Source organism: Eumetopias jubatus, unplaced genomic scaffold (assembly GCF_037043125.1).
Source record: "Eumetopias jubatus isolate StellerSeaLion01/CBP00866 unplaced genomic scaffold, mEumJub1_p1.0 scaffold_9, whole genome shotgun sequence".
NCBI lineage: Eukaryota > Metazoa > Chordata > Mammalia > Carnivora > Otariidae > Eumetopias > Eumetopias jubatus.
The window spans coordinates 66,573,028-66,593,498 of NW_028274815.1; the positions used below are offsets into that span (position 1 = coordinate 66,573,028).

The 20,471-nt window shown below is 41.7% G+C and overlaps 1 protein-coding gene and 1 pseudogene across 1 annotated transcript in view; one reads left to right on the forward strand and one right to left on the reverse strand.

Moving 5' to 3' along the window:
• Positions 1–16,817, reverse strand: part of SPTBN1 (spectrin beta, non-erythrocytic 1) — a 140,755-nt gene extending 123,938 nt beyond the window's left edge. The window contains exon 1 of the mRNA XM_028103771.2: positions 16,625–16,817. Within this exon, the coding sequence (XP_027959572.1) occupies positions 16,625–16,772 (148 nt within the window). The 5' untranslated portion in view covers positions 16,773–16,817. The remainder of the gene's footprint in view (positions 1–16,624) is intronic.
• Positions 13,424–14,028, forward strand: LOC114209670 (protein S100-A10 pseudogene; annotated as a pseudogene).
• Positions 16,818–20,471: the final 3,654 nt, after the last annotated feature.

A 20,471-nucleotide genomic window follows, 5' to 3' on the forward strand; every position in this document is an offset into this window, starting at 1 on the left:
ATGAATTCAAGTTCGGCATTACATTGTGAGACTTAAATGTGGCTGAACACACAAACATACCCATATACGTTAATTTTTGTGTGTACTGATTACCGATATTCTGCTCAAATTTTTTTTCTGTCACAATCTTAAGTCAGTTATAGACTGGATCAACATGATCAGTCTAAAGTCTTCTGTTCCGTTTAAAAAACACAGAAACTTCATCCTCTATGATAAAATTCAGTTCAGACAATAAAGGTGTTAGATGTGCCAATTAAAATGGCTCCCTGAATGTGGGGGGGGGGGTCTCAAAAAAAAAAAAACCCTCATGTGGGCACACCTGAAGATTATACCTGATTAAATGCACAAAGCAAGCTGCACCAACACACCTGTTAATTCAGTGCTGTGGGTTTTGGGTTTCGAATTAGTATCAAGTATATCCTCCAGCCTTGCCTCCTCTCCATCCTGCATTTCTCAAGGCAGTCTTGAATACCTCTACATTATTTACAAGCATCCCTACTAACACTAGCCTTCCCTCAAATGCTTGGATGCAACCCAAGGATGGTGTGTTTAGGGGCTCAGGGAAGAAGCCGGAAGAACACACTAATGCTCTGCAGAGCGACCAATTCTGGGCATCAAGTTTTGTGTTTTCATCATAGGGACATATAAAGGGCTAAATGATTTGGTCTGTAAGCTAATTTCTCCAAAATCAGCTTTAGGAATGTCAACCCATGGAACTGTCAAACCCATCTCAAAAAAGGTAAAAATTGACCATGGACCAAGCAAAAATGACACACTGCCAGTCCCATGGACCTAGAAAGGTGCTGGATAGCTTTTGTTGTTGTTAACCAAAGAAGAAAAGGTTTAAATTAAACACCAGTTAAAACAACGACAATAGCACTCTAGTCCACGTGTAGCCTAGTCTGAGGGACAGATGAATGGCCTTTGGCCGTCATAGTGAAATAGAAGTAGTCTAGGAACCATAAACTACAATTATAGCATTCCATCCCCTGTCATGTTTGGCCACCACAGTCACCAAATTCCCTATGTCCTTAAAGTCACAATACATTATTCCAGGAGGACAACTGTGGCCAGCATTTACAAATCTGTACAGAACCATTAAATCATCAAACTCCAACTGTTGGCACCCACTCGAGGCTAACTGACACACGGGGAAACACAGGCAAACTTCAGGCCAACCTAGGAGTGTGCGCCTCTTTAGAGATGCCCCCATCAAGCACCTTCAGTATCCTGAAACATGGAAGGTAAAGAGATAGAGAGCTTTTGAGAGAGGTCCAGAAACACTGCAAAGATGTGAGGAAGGAGTGGACAAATAAATCTTTAGCTCTCTTTTGGGCAAAAAAGTATAAAACCCTGGGGGCAGACACGTGCAGCAACATAAAAGGAAGCAGGGCCCACTCGGAGAGCATCATGTGAAAGATATCTGATCCTCTGTGTAATGGTTTGTACCAGCTTAAAAATAATGCCCCAAACTTCCAAAAGCATCTCTATAAGTTAATACTGTAGCAGAGAGATGAGATCCTGCAAGAATGAAACTCTTAAGACAAATACTCTCTGGTGAGAGAAAGATTAAACTCCAGATTCTAATTATCAACTGGCCCTGCTTCTGCTTATTGCTAGGAAAAAAAAAAAAAGGTGTTTCAATAATATGCGTGGAAAGTATCTCAAAAGATATGCGTCAGATTTTTAAAAGGGATTATCTCTTACATTTTAATGTAAAATTCTTAAAGAACTAACTCTTTGATGGGTATCACAGAAATTAGGGGCAAATTTTCCCCAGAGGAAGTGGGAACTTGGTAGCTCTGACCATGAATGGGCTCTTCAATCAGACAAGTAAAAGGACCTAACTGCATTTTGATTTCTATGATGCACTGTAGGAAATGTTGAAAGAAGTATTATTCAGTCACGATCTCAAGGGGTTTACTGATCAGCTGGAGAGAGAATATGGATACACCCACCTTGAGGACACACATGAAACTAATATGACTCAGGGGGTAGGATACAACAGCCAAAGAAATTTCTTGAAGAGCTCAGTGTGAACCACACAGGAGATGGCTTCATGGAGGAGCTGGGGCTCAGGCTGGAGACAGTGGAGAGGCTTGGGTTTCCCCTAAGGCCTACAGGGCGATCCAATAGGTAACAGGGAATGCAGGGAGGGCAGGGGACTGGCAAATGGCCTGGCATCTCTCTGATGCTGTTAAGATGCCTATGGACACAATCATACGGCCAGTAAAGCAATTTCACATAGGTGCTCAAGAAATCTAAGGAGTCTGCAGAAATTTAAACCTGTATGGCAAAATTTTTCTCAGCCTCACCCAATTAACATGTGTCCATCACCCAATTATGTCACTACCTTAGGGCTCTGAAAATTCACAGGTTTGCAGGAAAGAGGTCAAAACTCACGCTTAGCAAATTCCCTTGAAGATTACCCCAATGAGAATTAAGGAAGAAGAACTGTGGAAAGGGGACATGTTTTTCTTTTTCTTTTTTAAAGATTTTATTTATTTATTTATTTGAGAGAGAGAGAGATAGCACGAGAAGGGGGAGCTGCAGAGGGAGAGGCAGGCTCCCGCTGAGCAAGGAGCCCAATGTGAGGCTCGATCCAGGACCCTGGGATCATGACCTGAGCCAAAGGCAGACGTTTAACCGACTGAGTCACCCAGATGCCCTGGGACATGTCTTTCAACCAGAGAATGAAGAGGCTAAGATTTAGGTTTTGGGGAAGCATCACAACACTTTTATGTAATCCTGTCACATTCACTGCTTATTTTATACACACAATCTATTTCCCCGAAATAGATTAAATGTGGGTAAGGAGCATGCTAATATGGTGTTTACATTGTTGTAATGCTTAAAAATCTGGAATGATGCTCTGTTACTGGCCACCTGTCATACTCTAAGAATGGTGCTGATCCTTGAGGCCTCAAGAAAACAGAATGGGACAGCCTGTTTCCAAGTAACAAAATTATCAAATTCTAAGTTAACAACTTAGGTGCAAACAAAGCATCTTCTTAGAGGCATGTTCAAAAGACTGAAATGCTAATGTTCATTTCTCTTTGTGAACTTTATTGTTTCAAACACCTTAAAGGAAGCTGCACATTATTGGTTGCTTAAAAAAAAAAAAGATTTTATTTATTTATTTGAGAGAGAGACCCTGCACAAGTGGGGGGGAGGGGCAGAGGCAGAGGGAGAAGCAGGCTCCCCACTAAGCAGGGAGCTCAACACTGCGCTCGATCCCAGGACTCCAGGATCATGACCTGAGCAGAAGGCAGGCTTAACCAACTGAATCACCTAGGTGCCCCTGCTTTTTTTGTTTCTTTAAGAAAGCAATCAGACAATAGCAAATGTCACCTTATCATTTTATAATGGTTTTATTTCTGAATCAAGAATATCTATCTGAAAATGTGCTGTGAGCATTTTTGTTACTTACTGTCATCTGCCCAGCACTCGCCTCCTTTTTCAGACACAGGTCCATTACTGCAGAGAGAGCTGCCACGCTCTTACATCCCTCCACACCCTGCACCACAGTTCACTGGTCAGGAGTGGCCCCCTGACCAAAGCCTAATAAACCAGCCTCCCTATCAAACCCCCTCCCAACCATGTTTCCAACTGTGACTAGAAGAATGGGGAGAGTGGTGGAGAGTGACATCCAGGGGCAGACAGCAATCATCTTTCAGTCACCTGGAAGACCACCTCCAAGGGGAGAGACAGAAGCTAAAAACAAGAGACTGAGAGATGGAAAGCCTTAATTTCTGTGGTTCCAGGGCCTGTCTACACCCTGCCTTTCCCTCGGATTAGCTGTTTAACTCTTCCTTTGATCATGCAGAATGCCCCAGTATCATTCTCCAAAAGTCCCAATATAAAGTACAGTCTTCCACCACACCACAGTTCTGCATTAGAAATGCCAACCACAGCCTCTAACTGCCAGCCAAATGCCCTCTATGTTGTAGGTCGACAGGGCTGGTGTGTTTTGTACAAATGGCTTCCTGCTCTTCACCTGTATTGTGGATACCGCTACTACTACTTTTTCTTCGTTTTTGAGAGTGGGGGGGAGAGAGAGTGAGAGAGAAGGGGAGGGAGAGAGAAAATCCTAAGCAGGCTCCATGGCCAGCACAGAGCCCGACACAAGGCTCCATCCCATGACCCCAAGATCATGACCCAAGCTGAAATCAAGAGTTAGACACTCGGGCGCCTGGGTGGCTCAGTCGTTAAGCGTCTGCCTTTGGCTCAGGTCATGATTCCAGGGTCCTGGGATCGAGTCCCACATCGGGCTCCCTCCTCGGGGGAAAGCCTGCTTCTCCCTCTGCCACTCCTGCTGCTTGTGTTCCTGCTCTCGCTACCTCTGTTTCTGTCAAATGAATAAATAAAACCTTAAAAAAAAAAAAAAGAGTTAGACACTCAGCCGAATGAGCCACTCAGGCACCCTGTGGATACCTCTTCTAAAAATAATCATTTGTAGGGGTCCCTGGCTGGCTCAGTCTATAGAGCATATGACTCTAGATCTCAGGGTGGTGAGTCTGAGTCCCACGCTGGGTGTGGAGTTTATTTAAAATGTAAATAAGTAAATGATTAAATGTGTGTACGTATGTAATCATTTCTAAGTATCCAGGTGGTCACAGCCTGGAATAAAAAGATCATGTGGGCCAATCCGAGCCCCATCTCTGTATTCAACCTCATAGAGATGTGAACTAGAGAAAACCAGGATATTTAGCAAGTCCTCTGGCAATGCGGTCCAAAGAGAAAAGACTGGCAAGAGGTAGAGCTGGAACTAAGTACACCAAAGCCATGTGGGAGCTGAGTGAGGAGGCGGCAGATACTATTACTATGCACAGGCCCCAGCGAAGGAGGCACACAGCCCATGTGAAAGATGAAGCATGTCTCCAGCCCCACAGTGGCCGCAGTCACCGATGGATTTCTAGGTCTCGTCAGCCTGCAATTTTGCACTAGCCCTCCCCCAACGCCTCCCTTACTCCACCAAAGACACAGCCTTTTTTATTCAGATAATTCAAGTGGATTTCTGTTCCTGACAACCAGAAAGAACTAACCAAAAATAACTTTGAATGCAGGATTCTTCTGGGAGAAGCCAAAGAGCAGACACAGACCAAATGCTTGTTACCTTGTTGCCCAGATCCCTCCTAGTGGATTAGTATTTAATGGGAGCATGTCAAAACTGACAAATATACAGTGTAATAACCAAAACCATCTTCTCTTATCAACTTGGTGTCAAAAATCAAAATGTAATTTAAGAAACTAACATCTAGGCATCAATCCCTCTACAAATCAGAAAACTAAATTGAATGGTATCACTGAAGATGGTAGTTAAATAAGTCCTTAGCTCTCTGAACTGCATTAATATAAAACCTACTTTTTTGACACTTTGTTTTTTCTTATCATGTGACATGTGTTATTTTTAAAGTGTAGAGGACTTTACAAATGTCCTGTATGTAAATTGTACTTTCTCTATCTTCCTATGCTGGTACATGTTCACAGGTCTACTTTAGTAGAAACTGGCGAAGGAGTTAAACTATGTAAGTGAATTTAATAAAGGCAACAAATAATGACCACATGAGACACCGAACAACGAAATGGAAAAACTTCCTAAGTCCACAGTACTTTCAGATACCTACAATGGATCTGCCGTCTGTTTCCAGGAACTGCCAGATAAAAAAAGTATTATGATGTTGGTAGCTTTCATAGAATTTTCCTGTTCTTTCTCACGTTCTACCACAATTATTTATATAAGAGAGCTGAGGGAGAAATGAGGTACTGATGCATGTTGTAACATAGATGAACCTTGAAAATATTTTAAGTAAAAGAAACCCAGTCACGAAAGGCCACATAGTGCTTGATTCCCTTTATATAAAATGCCCAGAATAAGCAAATCCATAGTCAGAAAGTAGAGTAGTGGTTGCCTGGAGCGAGGGGGAGTGGGAAAATGGGAAGTGACTGCTAATGTGTATGGGATTTCTTTCTGGGGTGATAACAATGTTCTGGAATTAGTGGTGACTGTTGCACAGCCCTGTGAGTAGATGAAAAACCACTGAAGTGTATACTTGACAGAGGCAAATTTTATGATATGTAAATTATATCTCAATAAAGCTGATATTTTAAGAGTCAGACAGATGGGAATGGGGCACATTGGCAGAGAGAGCCAGGAAAAGCCTAGGAGAAGAGAAAAATTTTGTTTTTCCTCTTGCTTACCCAGGCAGTCCCCAACAAGAAATAGGTTATACTCCCTAACAAGTTCATTCACAAATTAACCATAAAATGTATGGGATTTTCTCATAGAAATGGTGATTGGAATTCCTTAAAAGTAAGAGGCTAACTTAAGGAAAAGTATTCTGGTGGGGTGGGAAAAGGAGGTCGGGCAAAGGCTAAGGGTGGAGGAAGAGAGGACTAAGGGAGTGAGGATCAAGGGCAGTCCTGCCAGGTGGCTGAGAAATGAGAATGGGGCTCTAGAAGACAGGGCTGGGTTAGGAAGGGGGAATGGTGGTGGTTAAGCGGTGTAGTGAAAGAGAGGAAGCGTAGGCCGTGCTCCCGCCGGGACCATTCACCTCAGACACTCCCGGATGTCAGCACTGCTAAGGGGAGCACAGAATGTGAAGGGTATAAGGGACAGCAGCAGGAACCCAAGCTGATTTCCAGAGTGGGGAGGGGTCATCTCTAGCAGTCAGAGGAAAGGGAGGGAAAGAAAACCTGAGGGAACTGTACCCAAACAAGAAAGAAACCATTCCTGCATTCCTCTGGTCAGGAAACGACTGAAGCCACGTGTACACACTGAATAAATTGAAGGTATAACCTGGAATGACATGTAATGACCTAAGCAGACTTTCTCCTCAATAGTTTCCATGAACCTCTTTGGGATGAAATGCTCCTTCAGATTCAGATTTCACAAATAATGGGTGGTATATTTACTGTGCACTAAGGACCATGCCTCTCTCTCAAATAATCCCAAATAATGCAAAAATTTAGGGAAACAGCTTCAAGAGTGGATGAGGAAAATAATGGATAGCTGTTAAAGCCCTGTTAATCCTGACTATAAAAACACATTCCCTCATACGAGAAAGCCTTTCCCTTGGGCCAGAGAAGTGTTCCATCCGAACAGGGCAGGTGGGTGTGCAAATAAGAAAAGCTCTCGATTAATTTTAGAGGAATGAGTCCAAGCTTGAGAAGCCAAAAGGAGACTTTCTATTTTAATGAGAGGGGTCCTCAGGGATCTGCAGCCTGGCCTCTTCGGTTTTGCGGCGGTGGAAACAAAGCAGCCGTGCCCAGGTTCAAGGCCCCGTTGCTCCCCAAGTTCCAATGATCTTCACACGACTCCATCCATCCTCTTCAAATGACTGCCGTTCTCCCTCGTGATCACCACTTGCCTCTAAATTACTAGAGCACTAACTGCCTATACCACCTTGCTGGCACTTGCATACAAGTGCAACTTGCATACAAGTTTAGTTCATGTTTCATGTAAATAGGTTTTATCTTCCCAATGAGACAATTCTAGACCAAGTTTTACAGATCTCTTTATATATCCAATAGCACGCTGGCTTTGAACTCTCACTGGAAAGAAGTCAAATATTTTATATGTCTATATGTTATACATATATATTTGTATATATATTTTATTCATATATATTATTCATATTATAATATTATTCATTCTATATATCATATATTTGTATATATTTTATATATATATATATTTTTTTATTCATTTTGGCAGGAGCAGTGGATTGTGAATTAACAGTCTAAACCTGGAAGGTTTCTAAGTAAAGCCATCATATTATAGAAGACCACAAAAAATATAAAGCCAATATCTAAACCATCTCATTAAAAACTCATGATTGTAGGTAGAAAAGACATTAAGATATCTCTAGAAAAAGGTAAACTTAAAAATCTTTTAAGGTTTTAAAAGTAGGTTTTCCTCTGTCCAAGTGCAGGTCTATCTATTCTGGAATTAAGTAAACAATCAAAGTACATAACTTTAATGATAGCTTGAAATTTGCAGTCACTTGGGAGAAAGTGATGGCAAGTTCTGCTCTAATTCTCAGTGTACAGAATCCAGCTCTTTTCCGCCTGAGGAAACCCTGTACCTGAATTTTTTTTATCTATCACTGCAGAATTTTCTTTAGGATATACTTTTCAAGTTTCCTTACTAATTTTAATGCGCACTCTAATTTAGGCCCAGAGAAATGTTCTGCCCTCCTGGAGATTACAAATGGTAAGGCCTCAACGGTGACAGGGGTTAGGGTGGTCTCAATCACCGTTGGGACCAGGAGGATCCACCCACACAGCGGCTGGAACGAGGCCTGGGATTAGAGAAAGGATGTGCCCTTCCTGCCAGGAGACAGCCCTATACTCAGTTTGGGCGGAACATGAAGGCTTCTTAGGTGTCAAGATATCAAAATATAAACTGTGACCTACTTACTGGGAGAAAGAGCAGACTACCATTTTAAAGAAGAGATAAAAAGTTGATTTTCACTTTGGGGAGAAATACTCAGAGGTAAGAAGATACAAATATAAGTGAGACTACTAAGGCCATGTCCCAGGAAAGTGTTTCTCAAATATGCATTAAAAATGTGGACTACTGGGCTCCCTCCTCCATTAGTGAATCTCAACTTACGGGGGCTCTTGAATTATGCATTTTTAAACAAGTGTGCTGTTCAGTCTTCTGCATCCAAAAACAGTGCTTGAGAGCAGTGCCAAATTTTCAGCTGAAAGAGCAGAGTGCAGATGTGTTGCAGGATCTAACTGTTGCTACCTTGCATCCACTGAAAAGTTGTACTGGAAAGCACAAAAAGGAGAAGTATTCATTTTTTTTTTTTTAAAGGAAAGATTTTTTTTTTTTAAAGATTTTATTTATTTATTTGAGAGAGAGAGAGAGAGAATGAGAGAGAGAGAGCACATGAGAAGGGGGAGGGTCAGAGGGAGAAGCAGACTCCCTGCCGAGCAGGGAGCCCGATGCGGGACTCGATCCAGGGACTCCAGGATCATGACCTGAGCCGAAGGCAGTCGCTTAACCAACTGAGCCACCCAGGCGCCCAGAAGTATTCATTTTTACAATAACAATTCAACTGATACATTATTCCTGATCAGAATTTAAATTCACATTTAGCCAAGTGGCCAACCACTTACTGCTTTACAAATATACCCTAGACTAAATACTTGATGGTATTTTAAAGCTCACATTTGTTTGGCAGGATCTATAAGGTTTTAGCCAATAAAAGTGTCCGTGTGAAGGCACTCCAGTTGCATCATCCAAATCAGTAGCCATCGGCCACACGTGACTACTGACCATAAGAAATGTGGCTAGTAAAATATATATTGGATTTCAAAGACTTAGTAGAAAAAAAATGTAAACTATCTAATTTCTTATACTGATTGCACATTGATATAATATTTTGGATGATTTGATTAGCTGAAATATCTTACTTAGAAAGTTAAAAATCATACGTGGTTGGTATTACATTTCTTTTAGGCAATACTGCTCTAAATATTTAAAGCATATCAGCGGTTTAGCTGATTAAAATGCTCCACCAAAATTCTTGGTCATTCAAATGACTATGTTTAAAGAGAGTCTGGCCTATACATATAATAACTAATAACACATACTTTATGGATGTGATGTAAAGGATACAATTAGATGCCTTCAGCTCATTTTTCTATGGCTATCAGCTGTCCTTGATTCTGTCTGCACTAACCATGTAAGCTCAAGGTCAATTCCTTTTGCTAAGTCCATAGTTTAGCAGAAAGGCTCTTATGCATAATTTTAGCTCATAAATGTTGATGAGTGACATCTCCCAAAGGAATTTCATTTTTAATTTCTTTTTTCAATACTTATTTATACACAGGCTTTTTCCTACCACTTTTCTATGTCATGATTTTGGGGGGAAAATTAAAACTTCTAAATGTGATATTAGATGTTAAGATGTTTTTATGCCTTGTTTTCCTCATTACAAAATAGTTCAGATTTTACTTCAGGAAAAAAATTCAGTTAAGTAAAAAGGAAAGTCACTCAGAAATAAACACTATTTTGGTGTATATCCTCCCAATTTTTAAAATTCACTGTTTATGAGTGTTGATACAAAGATTAATTCTAATTACATTATCTTTTTTTTTTTTTTGAGAGAAAGAGTGTGTGCTGGGGGTGTGGGGGAGGAGGAACAGAGGGAAAGGGAGAAAGAGAATCTTAAGCAGGCTCCACACCCAGCGCGGAGCCCCATGGAGGAGGGGGCCTCAATCTCATGACCCTGAGATTATGACCCGAGCTGAAATCCAAGAGTAGGAAGCTCAACCAACTGAGCCACCCAGGCGCCCCAACTTTATCAATATTTTCAAGTGAAATGTTGTACTTTTTAAAGGATTTGTGTTGATTGTACAAAATATAACCTCCAACCATGAACACTTATCACTTGTAAAAAGAAAACATTTACCTTTTACATTTCTTTAAAAGATTAAGTTTTACATTTTTATTTCAAATAAAACGCTGCTTTGCAAAAAGCCCCACTTATTTTGAATCACTTTCTTCACCACCACATGTTCCACACTGCTGGGGCAATTTGGTCAGAGGTCAGGAATGTGGGTATGCCATCATGGGATGCGGGAAATCATTTACAGAATGCATAAAAGTCACTTCACAGCACTCTGCCTTAAGGCTGAATCGGCATGGTACGATCTCTCCGCTACACAACATGATGCATCAAGGCTTTCCTCATCTTCCTTCTAAATTATACGTGGGAGTACACAATTTAGGCATAAGTATAAATCTCCCCAGCCTCGTATATATAAAATTTGTGAACATGGGGCAACAATCCATCTTAATTCGAATTAGTTTCTAAAGCATTTCTAAGTCTTGACCTTTTGCAAGCTAATGATTTGAGAGACCCCCCCTCACACCCAACTTGTGTGAGGGAGGAAACTTTCAGATGAAGCTTTTCTCTACTGTGAGAAAAAGCAGCTGCTTCTGTCCCCACCGGCAGATTCCTTAGGCAGATTATGAAGACAGCAGAGTTCACTTCCCTATGCCTCCAACTTGTGTTTTCCTCTGATGTTTCGGATACTAAAGACCGGGAGGGCTGGTGATGAGTGACTGCGAGGTGAATCAGACTAATTTTCAAGCAAAAAAGTCTTAAGGAGAATGGAAAGATTCAAAGCTCCCTGGGCAATGGAAGCGACCCAACTCCAGACTCTGCCATCTTCGTGATGATAAACTGGCACTTGACAAGTGACCACAGGCCTGATTCCTACGTTTTTAAAACATGGATATGGGGATGCCTGGCTGGCTCAGTCGGTTAAGCGTCTGCCTTCGGCCCAGGTCATGGTCCCAGGGTCCTGGGATCGAGTCCCACATCAGGGAACCTGCTTCTCCCTCTGCCTGCTGCTCCTCCCTGCTTGTGTGTGCTCTCTCTCTCTCTCTGGCAAGTAAATAAAATCTTAAAAAAATAAATAAATAAATAAAACATGGATGTGTTCCACATTATACCAGAGAAGGCATCTCCCCTGTGAAACATCTTACACCAAATGGGTGTGCCAGAATGCAATTCACTTCTGACACTAACTGCCTGGAGTGAGGGCAGATCCCCCAGCTGAAGGGATCTGTCACCCCAAGACTGCCTCCACTTCCAGATGACAGTCTCAAGTCCCAGGCCACCACACTTCTGACTGATCAGCAATAAGTTCATGAACCCCCTCAGGTTCAAAAATTTACTAGGACGACTCACAGAATTCAGGAAAAAAACTTTACTTATGTTTGCTGGTTTATTATAAAGGATACAACTCAGGAACAGCCAAATGGAAGAGGTGTATAGGCAAGGTGTGGTGCAGGAGGGTGCAGAACTTTCGTGGCCTCTTAGGACCCACCACCCTTCCAACACACTAATGTGTTCCCCAACCCAGAAGCTCTCCAAATACTGTCATTTAGGGGTTTTTAGGGAAGTTTTAATATGTAGACATGCTTGATTAAATCAATCATTGAGATTAAACTCAATCTCTAGGCCCCCCTCTTTCCCAGAAGGTAGGCTCAAAGTTCCCACCTTCTCATTATTTGGTCATTTCAGTGACCAGCCCATTCTAACACTATCTAAAGGCCTCACCCTAAGTCACCTCCACCAGCACAAATCCAGGTGTGAGAAAGAAGGCTTTTCATGAATAACAAAAGACAGCAAATTCCAAGGGTTTTAGGGAGTTCTGTGCCAGGACTGAGGACAAAAACAAAATTTATCTCTTATTATACCACAAAGTTAAAAGCAAGAAGAGGATGAAGGCAAGTAAAACTGAAATTAAAAACAGTTTTTACAACTCAAGGAAGAATATATACATATACATAATATATGTTACCTATATGCAAAACATATATACATAGCAACCTAGTAATAGAAAATGTCTGTCAACTGGGTAAAAATTAGTAGCAAGTAGTTTACTTCACCTTATTTCCTCAGATGCAAACATTTTTTTTTTTAAAGATTTTATTTATTTATTTGACACAGAGAGAGAGCACACAAGCGGGCAGAGCATCAGGCAGAGGGAAAGGGAGAAGCAGACTCCCCGCTGAGCAGGGAGTCCGATGGCGGACTCGATCCTAGGACCCTGGGATCATGACCTGAGCTGAAGACAGACATTTAACTGACTGAGCCACCCAGGCGCCCCGACATACAAACATTTAAAGCCACTTAGTAAAGGACACAATCCAAGGTGGTGTTTACACTGTCAATACAAGATGTGCTGTGGGGCGCCTGGGTGGATCAGTTGTTAAGCGTCTGCCTTTGGCTCAGGTCATGATCCCAGGGTCCTGGGATCAAGCCCCACATCAGGCTCCCTGCTCAGCAGCGGGAAGCCTGCTTCTCCCTCTCCCACTCCCCCTGCTGTGTTCCATCTCTTGCTGTGTCTCTGTCAAATAAATAAATAAAATCTTTAAAAAAAAAAAAAGATGTGCTGTAAAAAGATGAATTCCTGCAGTAATGTCTTTTATAGATCACCTCACAATTCAGATTGGAGTCTAGAGAAGACTCAACATGTAGAGCACTTGAGAGGGACAGGTAACTTGCTATGTACATTTCCACTGCGCTAGCCAAGATTTCCCACTTTAAGAACATGCATTTGTAACAGAAACCCTACAACAGCATTCCCTCACGCTGGATCTATCACTATATTACTTCCCTGTAAGAGACAGTAAGATATTTCTCTTTTCTCAAAATGAGATGCCAGCCTTCCACACCACTCCCACATTAAAGTGTGCCTTTAACATAACCCTGTTGAGTTTGATACTTTAATCCTTACTAGATTTTAGCTGGGTCTAGATGTAATGGTCTCAGACACTCAGGGAAATAGACCAGTCAACCACCAAGACTCCACACCAGTCTTGAAATGTGATTCCCCAGACCAGCTACATTAGCATCACCCAGAAACCTGTTAGAAATGCATATTATCCGCTCACTGGCCGTGCGTCCCAGCCAGCAAATCGTCCCAGCCGCGCCTCGGGCCAAGGTTTCAACAGACCTCACCAAAATGCCATCTCAAGTGGAACATGCCATGGAAACCATGACGTTCACGTTTCACAAGTCTGCTGGGGATAAAGGCTACTTAACAAAGGAGGACCTGAGAGTACTCATGGAAAAGGAGTTCCCTGGATTTTTGGAAAATCAAAAAGACCCTCTGGCCGTGGACAAAATAATGAAGGACCTGGACCAGTGCCAAGACGGCAAAGTGGGCTTCCAGAGCTTCTTCTCGCTAATTGCTGGGCTCACCATCGCATGCAATGACTATTTTGTAATACACATGAAGCAGAAGGGAAAGAAGTAGGCAACATGAGCAACACTCCCGCCGGCCCAATGAGAGTTCTCCCGAAGGATCTCTAGGAATCTGTCCCACAGCTTCCCCCTGTACAAAGGATTCCATGAGCAGATCGGGACCCTCAGAAAATGTACAAATAAAATCCAACCCCTATTTGAGAAGCAGAGAAAGAAAAGTCAGATAAGCTTTTGATTTTTATATTGCTTGCACCCTTACCCTCAATAAACAAATTCCTTCTTCAAAAAAAAAAAAGAAATGCATATTATCAAGCCCTATCCTAGACTTACTGAATAAGAAACTCTGTGGGTGGGCCCGGCAATTAACAAGATGACCAGGCAATTACGATGCATGCTCACATTCTAGAAGGATTCAGACACTGCTGAACTGTTCTCTTTTTTTTTTTTTAATTCTGTTGCTCTTGTTTTCAGCATATAAGATTCTTAAAGAACTCAGAGATTTTTTGGTCCCACAGAATAGGAAGTCAGATAACAAGAAAATTTCCTCCAATCAAATGGCTTCTTCTAAACCACAAGATTTATTCCTGAGCCTTTTAAAGATCTTTTTTTAAAACATGTTTCAGTTACCCATTATCGATATTCTATACCAATGAGCTTTGAATCATTTTATATTTTACTGAATATAGAAAAATAGGGAAGTATACACTTGGGAGCCAGTCTGCCTTAGCCACTTAACAGCAGTGTGACCTTGGGCAAGCTACTTAATCTCTCTATGTGTCAGTTTCCTCATCTATACACTGTAGATAATAGTAATGTCTCTCATATATGGTTGTTATGGGATTAACTGTTTATATATACAATGCATTTAGAACAGCGCCTGCACACAATCACCATGTTAAATGCTTACTATTACTATCATAACTACAGTAGCTCAGGGACCTAGATAACAGAGAGGGAAAGCCACCCTAGGAAGTGTTAGGACAACTGATCGATACTAAAGCCAGCTGTGGATCTCCCCTGGAACTGCAGGAAAGATCAGATACAAAGAGCAAGGAACTACTCTACAACTGCAGGTACAATTTTCCATACAAGGGAGGTAATACGTAGTAGCCTAGAACCAGAAAGTAAATGACTCATGATCAAAGGTAACTGGCCACCAATATCATACTGATCTAAAGACTAAATGAAGATTCAAGAAAAAGAGGTAACAGATTAAAGTACAAATCGATCCACTGGCACTAGCCAGGATCAAGGTTTCCATAAGGTTCCATGTTAATGAGTAAGCTAGAAAATCTTCATTTCTAGAGTGACTACCTGGTTAATCATTCATTTATGCCCTGAAATCAGGGAAGCTCAAGAAAGATCATTAAATCACCACCACTCAAGAGACAATTTATCCTAAGGCAACTGGAGAATTTTCCTATAGCATTTAGTTGGCTGCACCCCAGTATCCACTTCCCTCTTCCTCCTTCCTGTTATATTCCAAATTTTCTAGCCAAGCTGTTCAGATGAGACTGACCCCTCCCTACCTTACCCCATAACCGCCCCCCCCTCACTCCAGAGCGTGTCAGGATTAGCTGATGTCAATCAGCATATCCTCTTCTCTGATTCTACTTGGAGAGAGATTGTGAGGGACGCCTCTGGCCCAAGGCAGGATCAATCAGGCCAGTGAGACTGCTCTGAGGGCCATGGTAGAAGTACTGGGGCAGCAGGGGTGCTCTTTTCTCCGGGATATCCTTACAGACATATCTGGGACCTGGGGCAGCTATCTTGGAACTACAAGGCCACAAAATGTAGAGAAAGAAACTGGGCCCTGGTCACACTATTTAAGCCCAGGAGTAAGTCTTGCTTAAAGGCCAAATTTGTCTTCAATGTGACCAATACATTCTCTTTATCATTTAAACCACTTTAGGTTAGGGTGCCTGGGTGGCTCAGTTGGTTAAACCACTTTAGGTTAGGTTTCCTTTTGCTTACAATCAAGAGAACTCTGAATGATACATGCATCATAATCAGATGACACCGTAAAGGTAACAAGAAAAGTCAGCTATATGAACAATTAACAGTAAACTTACCCGGCTAACACAGCTACAATTTATGGGTGATAATCAAAGACATTAAGAAAAAAAAAATCATTAACCCACTTTCCTCATTTGGAAACCATTTGATTTGAAATCTCAAAGTATAGATGCAAGACCTTAAATAGACTCCACTTTGATCTCTGGTTTACATATATTCAGTATTGCTGAGTTTTCATCATGATGGAACCCTTTCTGGATTTTCGGGGCAATTTCAGGGCAAGAACTACCCACCCCAACTAGGGCGAGGGTGAAAGCGTGTTCTAAGCATTCAACAGCAACAAGAGAGTGAGAAATCACAAAGGAAGGATATGTTTATGCTAATTTTAATGAGTCAATAGCAAACTGACCTGTGATAGCATTAAACATGCCCTTACCAGATTAAGCTATTGCTTTTTTACATCTAAAACCCTTGCATGTGATACTAACTACCCCTGGTCACCCAAAGTAAGTACTCTACTACTGTAACAAGTCAGATCAACTAAGATATCACAGGAACTAAGCACACAGGCTAATGTGTATATTTTTCTGTATATAGTCCAGTAGGCTGCATTATTTTGAAACGTAAGATGAGTCAAAGAATTCTTACAAACCTAGAGCAGCTCCAAAAATCACTCAATCATTTTGGCCTTAGGATGGACGGCTCTCCAAATATGGACCTGGCTATCTCATGCAACAGTCAGCTTGCCCTCCTGGCACACATTGATGGAGAGGGGAGCTGACCTTCTTGTAGGGGAAGACAGGGTGGGTGATTTTAAAAGGAGCCCTAAGGGCTGCTGGGCCTCTGTAGCGGGGCAGGAGGAGACGCACCTGCCAGAGCCTTGATGCGGGAGCGCTCGAAGAGCCTCGCAGAGCTGTTCTCATTGTCCCAGTCATCCACGTCCCAGCGGTTGTTGACATCGCTGTACTGCTGCTGGATCTCAATGTTGTCATAGTCTGTGGCTACTGTGGTCGTCATCCTGAACTGTCTCAGCTGCTCCTCCACATCAGCTCCTTCTTAGAGTCCTGTGACAGAGGGAAAGAAGACCCGATTTAGATGTCTAGAGCACGCCGCGTTCCTAAGAAACCTGCTGGGTTAGAGGTGAGTAGAAGATGAGACAACTCCTGCAAGTCAAGAACAGACTTCCGGGGTCAATCGAAGATGATTTTGAACATCAGTACTGCCTCAGAACAGGTGTATGACGTGGGCCAGGGTACTTAACATCTCTGAGCCTCAGCTTCCCCAACCATTAGAAAGCAAAGATAGTCTCCATGTTGTGGGAAGGACTGAATGAAATGACAGACACCCAATCCAGGGTGGGTTTCTTCCCTCTTTGTAAAGTTTAAGCTTTGCAATTTTAAAGTTTTATGGGAGCTGGATGAATACCTACTTGGGGCTTCTGAATGAACTCATTTATTTCTACTCTGTACCACCATAAACTATAACCTTTTAGCTTCTCCTAGAAATTCATAAAATGTTATATAAGAGAACAGGTTGTTTCACCTAAATATCTCATTTTCCTATTAGAAAAGAGATGCCTAAGATCAAATGAGTTAGTAAATGTAAGTCACCAAGGACAGTTCCAGTACACAGTAGAGGCTTCATAAGGAATGACTGCAATTATTTAAATTGCTATTATTTACAAATCCTATGACCAAGACCCAGTTCTCAGGGACCAACCCAGGGCACAGTATTTTACAGGAACAAATAAGAAACAAGAACCTAGGCCTCAACTTTTGGTCCACTTCTATCTTCACTTTATCAAAATGCCCTCAGAGAATTATGAGAATACATTTAGCTTTAAATATAGCTTCTTCCCTCTTCAGTACAGCTATGATGCATCCCCTGAACCGGAATGTACTGAGGACTTACTCTGTGCTCAGTACTGTTTCAGATGCTAGGGATAACAGTAAACAAGAGAAGGACTCAGCTCCAGGGAAGCTGAGGAGGAGGAGCCGGACAAAAAGCACACAAGAAAAGGCAAAATAGTTGAAAGAAAATAAAAAAGCGGAGGCAATAGAGCTGTGATCGACCACACTGTATTATAAACCTCAAAGCTGCTAAGAGACTAGATCTTACTGTTCACACCACCAAAAAAAAAAAAAAAAAGAAAGAAATGCTAATTACGTGATGTGACAGACCCGTTAGCTAATGCTACAGTAGTGATCGTATTGCAACACAGAAATATATCAAATCAACATGTTGATTTCCTTAAACTTACACAACATTATACATCAAATATATCTCAATTTAAGAAAGAGAGAGAGAGAGATTGAGACTGTTTCATATTTCAGATCTAGTGGTCAGGGAAGGCCTCTCTGAGTCAGTATTTAAAGTGAGATCTCAATGTCAAAAAGGAACAGGTCACGCCCAGATCAAGAGAAATAGCATTTCCAGGCAAAGGAAAGCCTTTATGTTGAGAAGCAGGATAGCCTGTTGGAGGAATGAAGAAGTCAATGACCCATATAATCACCCACCATGGCTCAAACACAAGCATTTGGGTAGGAGTAAAATCCTGGATACCAATCATGTAGACATAATCAATCCCAGCAATATAGACTTATCAGTAGATTAATTTTAACACCTACATTAGCAATGTATATACCAGATTTCATAAAAACACACAAAAAAATGAGAGAAACCTAAACCAATAAGTATGTTATATTGATCTTAGTGTTTGTCACTTTTAACACCAAGTCATAACCCCCTTCAAAAAAAGAAAAGTCGATCGTGTCATGTACCATTTGACCTTGGAGGTGGTTAATTTTCATAACTATGTCAATACCAAAGACTTACATAAAATTCAGCCTTGGAGGATGCCATCTCTACAGGGAAAAAAAAAAAAAGAATGTGAAGGTGCTTATGAATTCCAAATTTCTCAAAGTAGAGAAAGTGCAATTTAAACCCAACCCAAGGTGAAATCTGAACACTACATACCTCTCGGGATCCGTGTTGGCTATTTGGTGCCACCTGCTGACCAATGAGAACAAGCCACCCTAGGATCTCCAAGGCAGCCGCCAACTGGGGCTCCAACTCCCTCCACACCTGACTCCTAAGGGAGCCCAACCCTCACCATTTCCCCCATGTGTCCCTCTTCCTACCACTGACTTATCCCCAGATCAGTGACTGCTTCCCACAGATTTCTCAACAAGCAAGTGCTAATCCTTTCCCTAACCTTTAAATAAGTCGTTCAAACCACCTAAGCATATTTTGTCCTAAAAATTCTTTAATGGTGTTTGTTCTGTAACAACACCATTCTTCCTTAAAGAGGAAAGTGGGAAGCAAAAGTCTGTGTACAAAAGAAATATCAATGCTATCAGTTATTCTTTTTATTCAGTTGTTTCACTTGAGTGTCTAAGAACTTGGATATCAGGATCATTTTTCTTCAAAATGCTCCATCTGTCCTAAGATAATATCCTTATCAAACAGCTGATTTTTTATAATGGGATCTTTTTTGTTCCCCCAGGGCAATGTCAAAGCAAAACATCCCAACCCCCACCAGGGCCACAGTGAAAGTGTGCTTCTAGGTATTCAATAGCAACAATGGAGTAACCTAAGGGTAAAGGAAAAGTCAGAGTCAAGAAAGAAATGAATGAGTGTGCCCAGAGCATGGGGATTCCAAAAAGCCCAGCACACTATAAACACCATTACCCCCAATCTACTTCAACAAGCGCCAGCTGAGAGGGAAGTTTATATCTCACATGGAGGTGTCTCCAGTAGGTTATCTACAGAGGGCTAGATTTTCCCAAGGTGCTATCAGCCATGTGTCCTCCACAGCCAGTAAGGTAATCTGTGCTTCTTAAATGGCTGAGGGGAGATTAGGAGGAGAGAAGAGTGGAGAGCCGGCCATCTTAGAACTCTGCCTGGTGGGTCTGCCATTTGGAAAGCATGAGAGGACTATATAAGGTTGGCATGAAACAAGACAATCTCCTCTCCCAGAGAACGGCTCTCATTGCCCCAACGGGCTCAGTGAGGGCCCAGATTCTGACTGACTTGATCACCATGGCAGGAAGTCATTAAATAATCCCTGAATGAATAAAAATCAATAATATCCTGGGTGCTATATGAATAATACCCGTGTTTTTGTGTCTAGGTTTTGGGAAGATGGTTAAAAACGCATACCTACCTTCCCTGCCCTAAGTCTGTGTGTGTGTGTGTGTGTGTGTGTGTGTGTGTGTGTGTGTGTGCGTAAAAACAAGGAATATGTAAGTCCAAGACCCGTCCACCAAATACTCTTCTCTAACCCTACATCCTATAAACTGGAATTTTCCAAAAGATACAAAAAAATTCCAAATGCTCATCATTTTATACTTCGATAAGAAGACAGTAATTTTATTTCTTCAACTGGCAGACCAAAACAGAAACAGATCAGGAAATGATTACCCTAGACCCAGAAGGCAAATAGGTTCCGCCAGCTCTTGTCATAACCACCAAGAAAAAAGCCAGAACATTACCATTCCAAGTTTCAGTAGTGTTCTATTAGGTCACCTCTTTTTTGACTAAAATTCCATATATCAATACCTGGCAAAGTCCAGAGGGAAAATATCTTATCTGCTTACTTCCCAAGATGCCAAATCTGTTTTCCATGTGACACAGGTATTAGACAAATGCACAGGTTTTTTTATTCTTTATCGTTATCTCCAAGTTTCCTTCCACTGCCCTCTTCTGTTTCTGTAT